Genomic DNA, 18,612 nt, shown 5'->3' with positions numbered 1-18,612 from the left:
GAAAAATCTTAGGAGCATGTACTTGGCTGGAGCACTATATAGCAGCAATATTGCAAGAATGTTATGCATTTGTAAGAGCACTAGATGGCAGCACTATTTCCATGGGAACGAAGCAAATTTGATAAAGTAAATTGAAAACTTTTTTTTTTAATTGTATGCTCTGTTTGAATCACAAAATCTATTTTTTTTTGAGGTTCATGTCCCTTTAACAAGTGCCTGTCCTGTTTTAGTAATCACAATCTAAATTCTCCATACTTCATGGCACATTTACTAGGCCATTTTCACTTATTGAATTATACAAGTAAAAGGACTTAATAATCCCACAGACAACATTTTTCAGTACCCCAAAATTGTTTTTGAATGGAAAATTGGTTTTGCTTGTGCAAAACACACTGACATTACCCCTGCCATATTGGCTGACACGAGGAAGCAAAGTCCCCAAACAGATACAAATCCTACCTGCTCAATCAATTAAAGACTCAGAAAATAAAACTCTGGTAACCTTACTCACATTCCTCTTGTATCTAAAACCACCACCCCCTTCACTTGTGCACTCTGGAACTCTCGCTCTGTTTGCAACAAGCTCACTTCTATCCATGACCTCTTTATCTCCCACTCCCTCAACCTTCTGTCTCTCACAGAAACTTGGCTCTCTCCTTTAGACACTGCTTCCACTGCTGCACTGTCATATGAGGGTCTCAACTTCAGCCATACTCCTAGGTCTGGTAATAGACAAGGAGGTGGTGTAGGTATTTTACTTTCCTCTCATTGCACCGTTCAACAAATACATCCCATCTCTTCCCTCACATTTTCCTCGTTCGAAAACCCACATGATTCGCCTATTCTCTCCCCTCTCTATACCTGTTGCAGTCATACAGTATACCGCCCCCTGGCTCCTCAACTCAATTTCTAGATCACTTTGCTGCCTGGCTACCTTATTTCCTTTCCTCAGACACCCCTGCCCTCATTCTTGGCGACTTCAACATCTCTCTTGACAATCCCACAGCCTCCTCTGCAAAACAACTTCTGCAACTCACTTCCTCTTTTGGTCTGTCACAATGGACTGATTCTCTCACTCACAAATATGGTCACTCCCTTGATCTAATCTTTAGCCATCGATGCACTATTTCACACTTCACAATCTCCCCTTTTCCTCTTTCTGACCATCATCTCCTCACTTGCAACATATCATCTCTCCCTACAACGCTCCCTCCTTCTTCCCCTCACACCAAACTTCATAGAAGCATTATATCATTAGATCAGCAACAGCTCGTTAGTTCTCTCAAACCTCCCCTCTCACCCATCTCCTCCTTTTCCTGCCCTGATCAATCTATCTGCCAATATAATTCCACCCTTACATCGGTCCTTGACAATCTGGCCCCTCCTACCATAGCTCTGAAATCACACACTCACCCTCAGCCCTGGCACACTCCTCTTACGGGACCTACGCAGATGTTCCCGTACTGCTGAGCGGCACTGGAGAAAATCTCGGAGTTCAGCTGACTTTCTTCACTACAAGTTCATCTTGAACTTCAACTACTCTGCCCTTAATCTTTATTAGCAACATTACTTCTCTACTCTCATCTCTACTCTTTCTTTAAACCCAAAACGTCTGTTCTCCACTTTCAATACTCTTCTCCACCCACCCCCACCTCCTAATACAATTTAGGAGCTCAAGGTTTTGCCAGCCACTTCAATAACAAAATCGATTACATCAGAAACAAAATCAGCTTTCAACATACTTGCAGTCTCTCACCCCCTCAAAAGCTTGCAACCAACCAAAAACTACATAGCCATAAATTTAGCTCTTTCGCCCCTGTTACTGAGGAATACGTTTCTGCACTTATACTGTGCTCTCACCTCACTACCTGTCCCCTCGATGCCATCCCCTCACAGTTACTCCCCTTTCTCTCTTCTACCCTTACCCCTATACTCACACACATTTTCAACCTCTCCCTCAGCACTGGTATATTTCCCTTATCTTTAAAACATTCACTGGTCACACCTAACCTCAAAAAACCTTCTCTCGATTCAATCTCCCCATCCAACTACCGCCCTATTTCCCTACTACCTCTTGCCTCAAAGCTTCTTAAAAAGCTGGTATATGCACGCCTATCCCAGTTCCTTACATTAATTTTCCGCTTTGACCCACTGCAATCTGGATTTCGCCCCATCACTCCACAGAGACGACAATTGTTAAGGTTAACAATGACCTACTTACTGCAACATCCAAAGGCCACTTCTCTCTGCTTATCCTCCTTGATCTGTCTGCAGTACTTTTGACCACCATCTTTTGCTCCCTCCAATCCTTCAGCATTTGTGACACAGCCCTCTTGTGGTTCTCTTCTTACCTGTCTAACCGTACCTTTAGTGTAGCATTCTCTGGGGCATCCTCTGCCCCAGCATCACTTTCTTTTGGGGTACGGCAAGGCACTGTCCTCGGTCCCCTTCTCTTCTCAATCTACACGTCATCATTAGGTTCCTTAATAAAGTCCCACGGGTTTCAATATCATTAGAATGCAGACGACACTCAAATCTACCTCTCTGCACCAGATCTATCTCCTTCCTTGCTAACCCGTGTCACTAAATGTCTTTCTCACATCTCTTCCTGGATGTCCTCTCACTACCTTAAGCTAAATCTCTCCAAAACTGAGCTCCTTATTTTCCCTCCTTGTTCTAAAATCTCCACCCCCCATCTCTCTATAACTCTTGACAACTCCATCATTACCCCTACCCCACATGCTCCGATGTTTTGGGGTCACATTTGACTCAGATCTTTCACTCCTCACAATCAGTCCTTGGCTAAATCCTACCGCTTCCACCTTTAAAAACATCTCCAAAATTAGACATTTCCTTACACGAGACACAACTAAGATTTTAATCCACTCTCTCATCCTTTCCAGCATCGACTACTGCAACTCCGTCCTCCATGGTCTCCCTAGCTGCCGCCTAGCTCCTTTACAATCCATAATGAATGCCTCTGCCAGGCTCATCTTCTTTACATGTTGCTCTTCATCTGCTGCACCTCTCTGCTAATACCTTCACTGGCTTCCTCTTGCCTCCAGGATTAAACACAAAATTCTGACTCTGACATACAAGGCCCTCAACTGCACTGCTCCCCCCTATATCTTAGACTTTGTCTCCAGATACTTTCCCTCCCGTCCCCTTCGCTCTGCTCATGATCTACTCTCCTCCTCTCTTGTTACCTCCTCACATTCCCGTTTACAGGACTTCTCCACGCTGGCTCCCATCTTGTGGATTTCTCTGCCTCGCTCCACAACACTCTCCCTAGTTTTTGAAAGTTTCAAGCGCTCCCTTAAGACTCTACTGTTCAGGGATGCATACAACCTACACAAACCTTGCCTAATACCAGTTCCTCTCCTCCATTACTATCCGCCATGAACCCCTTAGCATGTAAGCCTAAGAGCCCAACTGTTTGCAGATCACCTTCATAAGAGCTGACTTCAACAGTGCGAGTCCCGGCAGGGCCCTCTACCCATTTGATCCTTATATATAAAATCTTGTATACCGCCTATGTTTATAGCTCTGCGGAATCTGTTGGCGCTCTACAAATAAATGGCTGAACTTACATTCGTGCTTTTCAACAAAAGATGCAAAAGAACAAAGACAAAATTATCATTTAGAAAGTTGTTTAAAAGTTCATGCTCTATCTGAATCATGAAAGACATTTTTTTGTTTTATATCCTTTCAATGCATTTGTATTTGGATTGTAATATACAGAACATTTTAATTATCATTTTTTAAGTTAACAAACAGTGGTTATGCTAATATGATTGTTGTAATTTAAGGGGTGTTGACCAAATACATTGTTTCTGCATACATTACAAAGTAAACTACCTAATGTCACAAAATGAATGTTTATACAGATGTGGATGTAGTTAAGATATGACTTTTTTTTTTTACTGCAGGAAAGCAACCCCATTGAAAGACCCGAGATTCCAAGATCATCAACAAGAGCAGGAGACAAGGCATTGTCTGGAAGCTTTCAAAGCAGGAGCACTACCCCAACTGGCAGGAAAACACCAGTTCAAGGACGGCTAACACCATTTGAGCCAGAAAAGGTTGTTAAGATAATCATTACACTCTTGGGGACCAGTGAGAAAGTACAATTACAAGTACTTTAATAACTTTTTTGTATGTCCCTAGGTTGCCGCAATATCCGTTCACAGTGCTCACAGGAAATCACCTGTCACTGTATCGCACTTCAGTGTATTTAAGGATCCCAATGTGTCTGCACATACCAAAGGTAAGAGGGAACTCATAATGCACCACTTTTCCGATTTGTATCTTAGTATTGTTTGTATAAACTTCATTTCTTTCCATGAGAGCATACTGAGGTAAGATCAGAAGTGTGCCGATCACAATCTATTGGCTGAAGCATTTTCTGCTCTTTTTTTGACCAAAAAGGCCACTTTTCATTTTGTCACTATCACAATAGCAAGTTTTTTTCAGTCATTTTCCCCACCCAGCATCACGTTTTCAGTACCTCAATTAAAGTCCTATTTTTAATATAGGGCCAAAAAGGTCTCGCAGATCAGAATCCATTTTCAAGAGACTTTTCAACACCTTTACGAGACTAGTTTCTAATGATCGGCTGTTAGAATATAAACAACTATTTGAAGTATATTAGTTCTAACAGCTTATATAACTTTAAAAAAAAAACTGATAGATAAGAGAGCACAATTCATGTTTATGCATCATAAATAAGCAATACATTTTAAAATTAAACCTTCTACTATTTGTACATTTGCTTTGTTCTCTTGATATCCTTTCTTGAAAAGTAAACCTTTGTAGGCTGATAGGAGCTTATTAGCAGCAGTCTATGGCAGCAATGTTTCCAAAAATATATAACATCGGTATAAACATTATTAGTAACACTGCTGCCAGATGGCTAAACACAGATGCACATAAAGATTACTCTTCAACAAAGGATACCAAGAGAACTAAGAAAAATTGGTAACAGAAGTAAATTGTTGTAGTAAAAGTTGTTTAAAATGTCATGCTCTATCTAATCCATTTAAGTTTAATTTTAACTTTACTGTTTCTTTAACTGGAAAAGCATGTCCTTGGCAAAAATTTCCTTAAGAAAAGGAATGACAATGACATCTAACAAGAAAAGAAAACTTTGTCAGGGAAAGACTATTATTTTCAGGAGACACCGGTCTGCATGAGAGACAGATTTTAGTGAATTGATATGCATAAACGAGTCATCAGAATTTGCTATTACCCTTGTCTATAAATTATACAGCAAGCAGAGGGTTGGAGATATATGGTGGCGGCCAGTGGGAAGCATCACTGCACTGTGTCTTTTTTCTAGGCTCCAACAGTGTCAAGCTGCACACAGACCTCGCACTATGCCACAACACTTTTTGTTTGTAGATCCCCACAGTGTCATTCTGTGCTGGTCCATTGTTGTCATTGTGCATGGGGACCATGTGTTATGCCAGAACTTTATATATATATATATATATATATATATATATATATATATATATATATATATATATACTGTGTGTGTATATATATATATATAACTGCACAGAAACACCAGTCTTGGTCATTTTTTATCAGCTCTAATATATGACTGTTTAAAAAGAAAAGTATTAACTGCGTTGGGTGTTTTTACAAATATTATTTAATATGTTTTTTCAGGAAGAAGATCATCCCAGTCCGGTAGTTCAGAGGATGCTCCATTTAGTTCTCAGGGTAATGAAGATTTTATAACCACCTCGCAGAGCTCCATCGTGGCAAATCAGGTATTTTTGTTGAAATGTATGTGGAAAAAATCTTTATAGAGAAATATATATTATGTCCAGTAAAATGCCCTACAAATTATACTTACAATAGTTTGATGGTTGGTGGTCTTCAGTCTTGTATCCTGATCTTACTAATGTTCTACATATACATAGGATGCTGATAACAATGTAAGAAAGGTGCAAGAACAGCAGGAACAGGTGGGAGCCTCTTCAAGAAAGATGAGAAGTCGCAGTGTGACACCTAGTGGAAGAAAATCCTCCATAGAACATTCACAAAGTGTTGAAATAAAGGTTTGTTTTGTATGCTTCTAAGTGAAGGGGACAAATGCCGTTTTTTTTTTAAATGTTTTTTAATTATTTATATAAAAAAAAAAATTATTTTACAAAGATATGACGAGTCCACGGATTTCATCCTTACTTGTGGGATATTAACCTCCTGCTAACAGGAAGTGGCAAAGAGCACCACAGCAGAGCTGTATATATAGCCCCTCCCCTTCCCCTCCAGCCCCAGTCATTCTCTTTGCCTGTGTTATACTAGGAAGACATGGTAAAGGGAGGTGTTAGTTTTAGTTTCTTCAATCAAGAGGTTTAATGATCTTAGCCTTTGTAACTAAGATCCACGCTGGTTCCCACAAGACTTCTGAAGGTAACCATGAGACATCTTCAGTGTGGAGACCGGTTTCATGCTACAAGCAGCATTAAGGTATGTGCAGCCTTTTTTTCTGAGGAAACTTGGTGTATCAGAACTGGCTGGCATTATTTCCCTGTATGGGGATGGGGTATAAGCAGTAAAACCTATTTTAATAAGAGGGGTGTTACTGGAGTCCCTATATTATATTTATCATTAGTTGATATTTGGGCATTATGTGACATGGGAGACAATGTTAAAAACGATGTTTTATGTTTTTTTATTTTTGGCACTTAAAACTTATTGTTTTTATGCTTGAGGGTTGTATTGTGTGTGTATTTCTACTTTAGTGCAAAATTGCATTACCATGCGGTGTTGTTTTGGCCTACTCCAACTTTTGACCTTAAGGGGCGGAGCCTATTTTGGCGCATTTTCTTCAAGCTTAGCAGCAGCAAACAGTAACTCAGTGGCTCCTGGACTGTGTAGCTGCTCTGAAGGGTTGGAAACTTGATTCAAAGTACTCTGGGGGCAGGTAGGCGCCACAGCAGAGCGGTGGCGAGGTGTAGAGGGTATTTTTATCTATCTTTTGACTAGATGTTGATATAAGTACTTTTAAAGCCTTATTTCTGCCTTTGTTCTGGGTGCAGTAATTTTTGTATTAACCAGCGATATTTAAGTTAAATTTGGGAATAATTTAACGTTTTTTGTGCATTTTGGAAAAATTGTTCACTTTTTCTTTTCTTAAAGACACAGTACACGTTTTTTCTAATGTTTATTTTATGCTATAAATAAGTGTTTAAACGACTTTTGTGGTATTACTAGTCTGTTCAACATGTCTGACATTGAGGTTTCTCATTGTTCTATGTGTTTAGAAGCTATTGTGCAACCCCCTCTTACATTGTGTAACGTTTGTACTGAAAGGGCTTTACAATGTAAAAAGCATATTTTAAATAAAGTAAGTGTGCCTAAGGATGATTCTCAGTCTGAAGAGAATCAGGATAAATTCTCCCCAAGTGTCACAACCTTTAACGCCCACACAAGCGACGCCTAGTACTTCTAGTGCGTCTAATTCCTTTACTCTGCAGGAGATGGCTGCAGTTATCTCAACTACCCTTACAGAGGTATTGTCTAAATTACCAGTGTTGCAGGGTAAACGCAGTAGGTCTAGTATTAATGTAAATACTGAATCCTCTGATGCTTTATTAGCTATTTCCAACGTCCCCTCACAGTGCTCTGAGTTGGGGGTCAGGGAATTACTGTCTGAGGGTGAAATTTCTGATTCAGGAAATGTTTTACCTCACACAGATTCGGATGTTATGTCATTTAAATTTAAGCTTGAACGCCTCCGCCTGTTACTTAGGGAGGTTTTAGTGACTCTGGATGATTGTGACCCTATTGTGATTCTTCGAGAGAAATTGTGTAAAATGGATAAATATTTGGAAGTACCTACTTACACTGATGTTTTTCCGGTTCCTAAGAGAATTTCGGAAATTATTAGAAAGGAATGGGATAGACCAGGTATACCGTTTTCTCCTCCTCCTAATTTTAAGAAAATGTTTCCCATATCAGATACCATTCGGGACTCATGGCAAATGGTCCCTAAGGTAGAGGGAGCTATATCTACCCTAACTAAGCGTACTACTATACCCATTGAGGATAGTTGTGCTTTCAAAGACCCTATGGATAAGAAATTAGAGGGTCTACTAAAGAAATTATTTGTTAATCAGGGGTTTCTTTTACAACCTACGGCTTGCATTGTTCCAGTAACTACTGCAGCAGCTTTTTGGTTTGAGGCTCTAGAAGAGTCTCTTAAAGTTGAGACTCCATTAGATGACATTTTAGATAGAATTAAGGCTCTCAAGCTAGCTAATTCTTTTATTACTGATGCCGCTTTTCAAATTGTTAAATTAGCGGCAAAAAATGCAGGATTTGCTTTTTTAGCACGTAGAGCATTGTGGCTCAAATCTTGGTCTGCTGATGTATCATCAAAACATAAGCTTTTAGCTATTCCCTTTAAAGAAGGAAATCATTTCTGATATTACAGGAGGTAAAGGCCATACCCTACCTCAGGATAAGTCAGTTAAAATGAGGGGTAAACAGAATAATTTTCGTTCCTTTCGGAACTTTAAAGAGGACCCCCCGCTTCTTCTTCTTCCTCAAAGCAGGAAGGGAATTTTACCCAATCTAAGTTGGTCTGGAGACCTAATCAGAACTGGAATTAAGGGTAAACAATCCAAAAAGCCTGCTCCTGCTCCTTGGACAGCATGAAGGGGCGGCCCCTGATCCGGGACTGGATCTAGTAGGGGGCAGACTCTCTTTCTTTGCTCAGGCTTGGGCAAGAGATGTTCAGGATCCCTGGGCACTAGAAATAGTGACCCACGGTTATCTATTGGAATTCAAGGACTTTCTCCCAAGAGGGAGATTTCATCTTTCAAAGTTATCTGCAAACCAGATAAAAAGAGAGGCATTCTTACGCTGTGTAAAAGACCTTTATACTATGGGAGTAATTTGTCCAGTTCCAAAATTGGAACAGGGACAGGGGTTTTACTCAAACCTATTTGTGGTTCCCAAAAAGGAGGGAATGTTCAGACCCATTTTATATCTCAAGTGTCTAAACAAATTTCTAAGAGTTCCATCATTCAAGAGGGAGACAATACGAAAATTTTTACCAATGATCCAGGAGGGTCAATATATGACTACAGTGGACTTGAAGAAGATGCTTACCTTCATATTCCTATCCACAAGGATCATCATCAGTTTCTAAGGTTTGCCTTTCTGGACAAACATTATCAATTCGTGGCTCTTCCCTTCGGATTGGCCACAGCACCCAGAATCTTCACAAAGGTTCTAGGGTCTCTTTTGGCTGTTCTCAGACCGCGAGGAATAGCGGTGGCGCCTTATCTGGACGACATTCTGATTCAGGCGTCAACATATCTGACAAAATCTCATACAGACACAGTGTTGTCTTTTCTGAGAACTCACGGCTGGAAGGTGAACATAGAGAAGAGTTCACTTGTCCCACAGACAAGGGTTCCTTTCTTGGGAACCCTGATAGACTCAGTAGCCATGAAAATATTTCTGACGGAGGTCAGAAAATCAAAGATTCTAAATACTTGCCGAGCACTTCAGTCCATTCCTCGGCCATCAGTGGCTCAGTGTATGGAAGTAATTGGATTAATGGTAGCGGCAATGGACATCGTTCCGTTTGCTCCCTTTCATCTCAGACCACTGCAACTGTGCATGCTCGGATAGTGGAATGGGGATTATGCGGATTTATCTCCTCAGATAAATCTGGATCAAGAGACCAGAAACTCTCTTCTTTGGTGGTTGTCGCCGGATCATCTGTCCCAAGGGACTTGTTTCCGCAGACCCTCGTGGGTAATAGTGACAACAGATGCCAGGCTTCTGGGCTGGGGTGCAGTTTGGAACTCCTTGAAGGCTCAGGGTGTTTGGACTCAAATGGAGTCTCTTCTTCCAATCAATTTTCTGGAATTGAGAGCAATATTCAATGCGCTTCAGGCATGGCCTCAGTTGGCTTCGGCCAAATTCATCAGATTCCAGTCGGACAACATCACGACTGTGGCATATGTTAATCATCAAGGGGGAACAAGGAGTTCCTTAGTGATGATAGAGGTATCCAAGATAATCAGTTGGGCGGAGGCCCACTCTTGTCATCTGTCAGCGATCTACATCCCAGGAGTAGAGAACTGGGAAGCAGATTTTCTAAGACGACAGACTTTTCATCCGGGGGAGTGGGAACTTCACCCGGAGGTATTTGCCTCATTGATTCTCAGATGGGGCAGATCGGAATTGGATTTGATGGCATCCCAACAGAATGCCAAGCTTCCAAGATACGGATCCCGGTCAAGGGATCCTCAGGCCGAACTGATAGATGCCTTGGCAGTGCCTTGGTTGTTCAGCCTAGCTTATGTGTTTCCGCCGTTTCCTCTCCTCCCACGCGTGATTGCTTGAATCAAACAGGAGAGAACTTCAGTGATCCTGATAGCGCCTGCGTGGCCACGCAGGATTTGGTATGCGGATCTAGTGGACATGTCCTCTCTGCCACAGTGGAAACTTCCATTGAGACAGGACCTTCTCATTCAAGTTCCTTTCCAACATCCAAATCTAATTTCTCTGCAGCTGACTGCGTGGAGATTGAACGCTTGATTTTATCTAAGCGAGGATTCTCTGATTCAGTTATCAATACTTTGATACAGGCTAGAAAGCCTGTCACTAGAACAATCTATCATAAATAAATATCTATTTACAAATACAAGGAACATATTCCCTTATGTGAAGAACATTGGAATGTGAAATAACAATTGTATGTAGTTTTAAGATAATATCTATATGCTGAGTTCATTTTATTCCAACTCATTTTCTACATAATCTACATAAAATTATTCTAATATAATTACTGATTTTTCTTATAGAATGTATAAAATCCTAAATTGTGGTGTATAGTGAAATTGAACAGGTGCTGTATGTGGAACCATAAAGTGTTTGAGATAATTATGAAATAATGACACTCATGCAGGTGCATTTTTTTGCAGTTCATCGGATGGCCTTTTTCAGTATTTCATCATAATCACTGTTCTCTTTCTTTAGAACTCTGCACCAAAGTCAATATTATCAAAAAGGTCATCATTTGTACGTGTGGAAAATAAGAGTAGCGAAGAGGATAATGTCCAAGAAGAAACCCAATATCCAGATGGAAAGGTGATTAAAATATTAATATTAAAAGTGAAAGGGACAAAATCTGTTTAGCCTAAAAATATCAAATAAACTGAGCATATAAATCTACAGCTATATAAAAAAACAACTTTATTCTTCAAATGCTGTCTTTGAGCTGACAGGGCTAAATTTGAAGAACAATTAAAGGAACATGAAAAACTGAGATTATTATTTGCAATACGAAAATAACTTTGCAATATAATTGATTTATGTTCTCCATGTTTCCAGTGATTTCATTCTGAAATTGGTGATGAGTGGATCGCTATTTATCGCTCCACGCTAACTTGCGCTTGACTTCAGCTTTTTGCGTATTAAAAGTTGAAAGAAAAAAATTTCCACTTGCGCATAAAGCCGAAGTTACAATATCGCAACCATGTTAACGTATTATTTCATAAACTTCAATGGAGCGTGAAATGTGAAGAAAAAAAAAACACCCAACAAGTTGCTCAAACCCAATCACATTTTCTCAAGTGCACTAACCTAATTTTAAATATTAATATTTCACATTCCAATGCTCTTAATATAGCAGAATGTTATTCATTCATAAATACATATTTTCTTCTTAAATTGAAAGAGTCCACAGCTGCATTCATTACTTTTGGGAAATAAGAACCTGGCCACCAGGAGGAGGCAAAGACACCCCAGCCAAACGCTTAAATACTCCTCCTACTCCCCTCATCCCCCAGTCATTCTTTGCCTTTAGTCCCAGGAGGTTGGCAGAGAAGTGTCAGAATTTTTGTTTTTTGTCTCTTATGGAGGGTAGTACTCTTCGGCATGGGACAGGAGTTTTAAGTAGTCCTGTCAGTCTCTCAGTGAGGGCTTGGATGAAAGTTTGAGTCCGGAGATGCAGGGACAGTCTTTCTGCGAAACCATCCCGACTCATATTAACAGCTCCTCAAGCAATCAGCGTTGTCGAACTCCGCTGCCTGCTTTCTTATCTCAAGTCCATGGCGGAGGCAATGCTATTATCCGTCACACTTGAAAGGCCGTGTTCCTGTTCCCCGGCGTAGATTCCGGTAATATCGTTTCATTTTACTTTATCTTCAATGTTCTGTAATGTGAATGTTTTCCCGAGAGGCTACAACACTTTGAGGGTCTAACTATATGACATAAGGGTCTCAGTGAGTCTCTGTTAGTATCTTGGAATCGATGGTTAATATCTCCTTAGGGGGGTTATTGAACAGGGGGGTTTATAATCATGTTTGTTATGTGATTCAACCTGCTTATGTGTGATGTTTATGGGCTCGTGGTTTGGAACTTTGAGGCCTTTGGTAGTGACGCAGCCTTTTGGTTGGGCGTGCTTTTTTGGACTGTACGGTTCACCTTGTGTTCGGGCGTGGCTCCATTCTGTTCCGTTCCCCATTTCCGCATTCCCGACCGTGTGGCGAAGGAGATATTCTAATCCGCAGGGGTCTGGTCATAGGAGGTGGTGAGTGCCCCAGCCATTGGTGGTGTCAGGTGCCGTTTTTGTTTTTACTACTTTAGTCCATATTTATATATCCTCTATCCAGTTATGGAGGTTTCTGATGCTGAGACTGTGCTAATTTCAGATTCAGTTACGAAGGATTCTGATACGGAGACTATTTTGATTTCAAATTCTGTGTCCGGTGACGAATCCGGATTGGCCTCGTTGACACATGTCAACCAGTTTTGTTCCGTATGCCACATGAGAGCGCCTGGTCCCTTGGGCTCGGGTAATCAGGGGACTGCTGAGCCATTCGCCTTTGGGGGTCCCGTCCTCCAAGAGGTGAGTTCCCTACCAATTCGTACTTCTACACATGCGGGTAACCCAGGTTATAGTTCCTCTATGCGGGGTGGCGTGTTCCCCCCGGAGGTTGCAGCATGTTTTTGATTCCATATAATGTTGATGATGGTTCGTCTGCAGAGTCCAGACGTTTATGTGAGATTGTGCTCTTGCCCTATTGTCCCGGGCCTTCCGCCTTGGGGTGGGCCTCTACAGTTCATAGTAGATAAGGTTGAAAAAAGACTGAAGTCCATCGAGTTCAACCTATACAAATCTAAAATACTTAAAAAAAGCTCCAGTTAAGCTTAAATAACCCCACTAAAAGTTGACTCATTTAATACTAGCAATCATATCCATGCATTTTTTTTATATACAGAAATGTATCCAGACTATTTTTAAATGTATCTAGGGTATTGGCATTCACTACCTCCTTTGGTAATAAGTTCCATCATTTTATTGCTCTTACAGTGAAAAAACATTTCCGTTGCAGGAGATTAAATCTCCTTTCCTCCAACCTTAAATTGTGACCTCTTGTCAGAAACTATTTTCTAGGAATAAACAGAGCTTCTGCCATCTCTGAATGAGGGCCTTGAATATATTTATATAAAGTAATCATGTCACCTCTCAAGAGCCTTTTTTCTAAAGAAAACATACTCAGTTTGGCTAGCCTCTCCTCATAGGTTAATTTCTCCAATCCCCTTATTAGCTTTCTGGCCCTTCTCTGGACTTTTTCTAGTTCTGCAATATCTTTTTTTTCGATCGGTTCCCAGAACTGCACTCCATACTCAAGGTGAGGTCTTACCAGGGCTTTATATAGTGACAGAATTACACTTTCCTCCCTTGAATCAATGCCTCTTTTAATACATGCTAGTATCTTATTAGCCTTTGAAGCCGCTGCCCTGCATTGTGCACCCATCTTTAGCTTGTTATCTATTACTACTCCCAAATCCCTTTCCTCCTCTGTTTGGCTAAGTCTTGTCCCATTTAAAAAATATTTATTTTTACTTCCAAAATGTAGAACCTTGCATTTTTCCGTATTAAATCTCATTTTCCATTTACTTGCCCATACTTCAAATTTTTGCAGATCCCTTTGTAATGAAAGTTCATCCTGCTCTGACCTAATGACCTTACTTAATTTAGTATCATCTGCAAAAATAGAGATGTCGCTATTTAATCCTTGCTCCAAGTCATTTATAAAAATATTAAAAAGAACGGGGCCCAGTACTTATCCCTGGAGGACTCCACTGATTTACCTTTGCCCAATCTGAGTTTGATCCATTTACTACTACTCGTTGCTCCCTATCTTTTATCCAGTTATTTATCCATGAGCTAACATTTTCAGCTATTCCCAGTCCCTTAATTTTGTGCATTAATCTCTCATGTGGCACTGTATCAAATGCCTTTGCAAAATCTAAGTATATCACATCAACTGATTCCCCTTTATCTATATTTTTACTTACTTCCTCGTAGAATCTAATTAGATTAGTTTGACATGATCTATTTCTTCTAAAACCATGCTGATTAGAACTCATAATCTTGTTTACACAAATATGCTCATCAATATAATCCCTTTAAATATCTTCCCCACTATTGATGTCAGACTAACTGGTCTATAGCTTCCTCGATCATCCCTGCTTCCCTTTTTGAAGAGTGGCACCACATCAGCTTTACGCCAATCCTGGGGTACCATGCCTGAGGATAATGAGTCTTGAAAAATTAAGAGTAGAGGTTTGTCTATAACAGTGCTAAATTCCCTTAACACCCTTGGGTGTATTCCATCTGGGCCTGGAGTTTTATTTACCTTAATATTTTCCAGTTTTTTCCTGATATCCTCTAAACATCACCCAGTTAATGGTATGGACTGGCATGTTCTATTTTGTTCCAAAGTATCATCCAATGGTTCCTCTCTTGTGTATACTGAAGAAAAAAGCTGGTTTAGTACCTCAGCCTTCTCCCTATCATTATTTATCATGCTACCCTCCACGCATTTTAATGTACCTATATTATCCTTCTTAGATTTTTTGCTATTTATGTACTTAAAGAACCTTTTAGAGTTTGACTTAGAATCCTTTGCAATTAATTTTTCATTTTCAATTTTGGCTAATTTGATTGCTTTTTTGCATGCATTGTTACATTCCTTATAAATATTTTATGTTGAGTCTGTACAATTTTCTTTGAATAATTTAAATGCCCTACGTTTTTTCCTAATTTCTCTTAACACATTTTTATTTATCCACAACGGCTTTGATTTTTATTATTTTTTTTTTATAACAATATGGTATTTGTTGATATGTATATTTATTTAACAAAGTTTTAAATATTATCCATTTATCCTCTGTATTTTTATTAGAGAATACATTGTCCCAACTTATATTATTTAATGATTTCCTTAAATTGTTGAAATTTGTTTTTTTGAAGTTAAAAGTCTTAGTTAAACCTTTAAGACACTGCATATGAAAAGAAATTTCAAATGTGACCATGTTATGATCACTGTTACCCAAATGTTCTTTGACTTCCATGTTTGATATTATATCTGTATTGTTTGCTAGCACTAAATCCAATATAGCTTTACTCCTAGTTGGCGCCTCTATTAATTGTGACAAGAAGTTATCCCTGAGAACATTTAAAAATCTATGCCCCTTAGCTGAATTACTAGTTTCATTGGCCCAGTTTATATCAGGGTAGTTAAAATCTCCCACAATTACAGCACTATTATTAGCAGCCTTACCTATTTGCAGTAGTAGTTGAGTTTCCTCCAGGTCACTAATGTTAGGGGGCTTGTAGCATGTTCCTAGTAATATTTTTTTTAGGATTTTTCCCCCCACTCTTTATTTCAACCCACAGGGTCTCTACATTGATACTTGTATCATAAATATCTTCCCTTATTGTAGGTTTAAGGTTAGGTTTAATATACATGCAGATTCCTCCACCCCTTTTATTATTCCTGTCCCTCCTAAATAATGTATACCCCTCTAAGTTAACTGCCCAGTCATGTGAATCATCCCACCAAGTTTCAGTTATACTGATAACATCATAGTCCTCTTCTGCAACTAATAGCGTCAGCTCCCCCATTTTACCTGTCATGCGTCTTGCATTTGTTGTCATACATTTAATTTTCATGTGCTTTCTGCTGCTACTTGGTGTGCTTTCCCCTATACTTTCTAATGTGACATTTCTTAAGTCACCCCTTCCTTGAGATATTAAGGGAGTGACATATTCACAGACTGATCTCTCTGTTCTATTGTGTTCTAACTGACCCTCCCCCCCTTTGCCTAGTTTAAAAGGTTCTCTAAGTGTGCTACCATCCTTTCCCCCAACACACCAGCACCCATGTCATTCAGGTGCAATCCATCCTTACTGTACAAATTGTACCCTTATGAAAAATCAGCCCAGTGCTCTAAAAAGTTAAAGCCCTCATTTTTACACCATGTTTTTAACCATGAATTAACAGACCTTGGCTCCTTCTGCCTTACTGAGTTAGCACACGGCACTGGTAATATCTCTGAAAATATTACTTTGGAGGTCCTTGCTTTAAGCTTGCTACCTAACTCCCTGAAGTCATTTTTTAGGACTCTCCATCTCCCGCCAATTCCTTCATTAGTACCAATATGCACCATGACTGCAGGATCAGACCCACATAAATCTAACAATCTATCAATACACTCCACAATATGCCTAACACGAGCCCCTGGAAGACAGCAAACTGTTCTATTTAAAGGGTCTGGTTGACAAATTACCCTATCAACCTTACTAATAATAGAGTTCCCCTCCGGTTTAACTGTTCCGGAGTGTTGTGCTTTTTCGTTACAGGATTGCGTGCCTTAGCGTGTTGCTTAGACATCTTTTTCAGTCATTGAATGACCCTATCGTTAACAGATACAGGGATTTTCAGTCTGATAATTCAAATGGTGCACCTCATTAGACATGTGGGGATGGGGTTATCTCCTGTTTGTCATTTGTTTGAGATCTTTCCCAGTTTTTGAAAGATAGGGCTCCGTTTGGCTGGTCCTGTGGGTAGGCCTGTGTATTTGGGCATTAACCTTCGGGTTGCCTTATATTTTATTTTGTATCCGATGGGATGTCTTATTTCTTTTTGTTTCCTTCGGGAACCTTCTGGGATCGATACTCTTTGTTTTAGATTTGTATAGGTTGAACTCGATGGACTTTGGTCTTTTTTCAACCTCAACTACTATGATACTATGTTACTTCTTCGGAAGTCATTTGGACATGTTAGTCCTATGTTTAATAATGTCTATTTTCTTTTTTCCCCTATGAGGGAGAATTTATGCAGCTTGCCGGTTAGGATCCTGGGTACAGGCTGGTCCTGTCGGGTTCGTTTGGTTTTGTGGCTGGTCAGACACGTGGCGCTGTTTCTGCTGGACTGATTCGGTAGTAGCACTGAGTGCTCAGGTTATCGTTGTTTTTTATGTTCAACTAAGCATTCGAGAGGACCTGTGGGTTTGCGAGGTGGGAAGGATTGTTTCAGTCCTTATAGCCTTCAGTCATAGATGACCAGGCAGGGGATTGTTCCACTGCGTCACTCTATCTGACATATGATTTCATCAGAACCTAGAGTTTCCTCCTCCATGTGGGGGAGGGTTGATGGGCTTAGCGCCCCGTTACCACGGTTTGAGTGGTTTGGCCTTCAGTCTTAGGCCTCTGGATGGTCCTGTTGGGGCTTGATCCAACAGTTTGTATGGATAGCTGTCCAGCATGCGGAAGGTTTTGCATTTTGAAACCTGTTGCAGCTCTTGGCACCTTAAAGGTGTGCATGTAGGCTGTTTCTAGTATATCTAGATGCAGCTCTTACTCTTGGACGTGTATGGTCTGACTGAGTTATGAGACCTTTGGGTCTTCTTCCATTGTCTCCGGGTGAGTTAGATCTCCTTTTAGGGATCTGCGTTCCAGATGTTGGTTGATCCCTGTAGGGACTTGTTTAGCTCGGGGTTTCCCGGAGCTGGGAAGGCTTAACGCCTTTCTTTTCCCTGTGTCCTCTGCCTGTATGGAGGTGATGGGGATACTAGCCCTGCTAGTAGGGTTTTGTGGACCTCGAGTTATCCCTTCTGTTGTCCTGACGCCTGGTGAAGTCCCTTCATTCAGCTTCTAGCCTTGCTCCTTGGAGAGTTGGACTTTAGCTAGGGGTGGTTCCTTCCTTTGGTCGGGGCTTTCGAGTTCTCATCGCTATCCGGATTCTCTGGATATGCATCCATTCCCTTTGTCTGGCTTTTTGGCCAGTTGGGGTGTTTAGTTCCAGGATATAGTTGCTTGAACTATTAGGTGCCCGGACCTGTTGTTCTCCCTGAGACTTCCTCTTTCTGGCGCTCCTTTTTCCTGTCCCAGTTTTAGGATTTTTTGGATCTCAGGGCTGGTCGGGGTGTTCTACAGTAGTGGGAACTTGGGCTATGTCCTTGCTCCATCTACCTGACCGGGTCTGGGTTGGCCTGGTTTTCTGAGGTTTTCGGACCGTCTGTTGGGCGACAGTGTCTCTTGGGGACCGTTAGCTCAGTCGAGTCCATTTTGTGGTCTCTAGTTTGGCTCTGGACTAGCTGCGAGTCAGTGTCACTGGGGCTTTTCCTTTGAAAATATTTCTTGTCTTCGGACGAAGCAGGATTTTTTATTGGGTAGGGGTTCAGGCCTGGTGCTCTCAGTATGGGTCCCCTATTGTACCCTCCCATCTTGGCATTCAGTGTCCACTATAGCTTGGGTATTGTTTTCCCAAAATTAATGAA

General features: G+C 40.6%; 1 protein-coding gene across 1 annotated transcript in view; it reads left to right on the top strand.

The window, feature by feature from the left end:
- LOC128657843 (centromere protein J-like) overlaps positions 1 to 18,612 on the top strand; it is a 150,557-nt gene that overhangs the window by 92,426 nt on the left and 39,519 nt on the right. The window contains exons 10-14 of the mRNA XM_053712265.1: positions 3,930 to 4,082; positions 4,168 to 4,267; positions 5,674 to 5,777; positions 5,931 to 6,068; positions 11,014 to 11,124. Coding sequence (XP_053568240.1) covers positions 3,930 to 4,082; positions 4,168 to 4,267; positions 5,674 to 5,777; positions 5,931 to 6,068; positions 11,014 to 11,124 — 606 coding nt within the window. The remainder of the gene's footprint in view (positions 1 to 3,929; positions 4,083 to 4,167; positions 4,268 to 5,673; positions 5,778 to 5,930; positions 6,069 to 11,013; positions 11,125 to 18,612) is intronic.

This window comes from Bombina bombina, chromosome 4 (genome assembly GCF_027579735.1).
Source record: "Bombina bombina isolate aBomBom1 chromosome 4, aBomBom1.pri, whole genome shotgun sequence".
NCBI lineage: Eukaryota > Metazoa > Chordata > Amphibia > Anura > Bombinatoridae > Bombina > Bombina bombina.
This window is presented reverse-complemented; position numbering and strand designations above follow the sequence as displayed.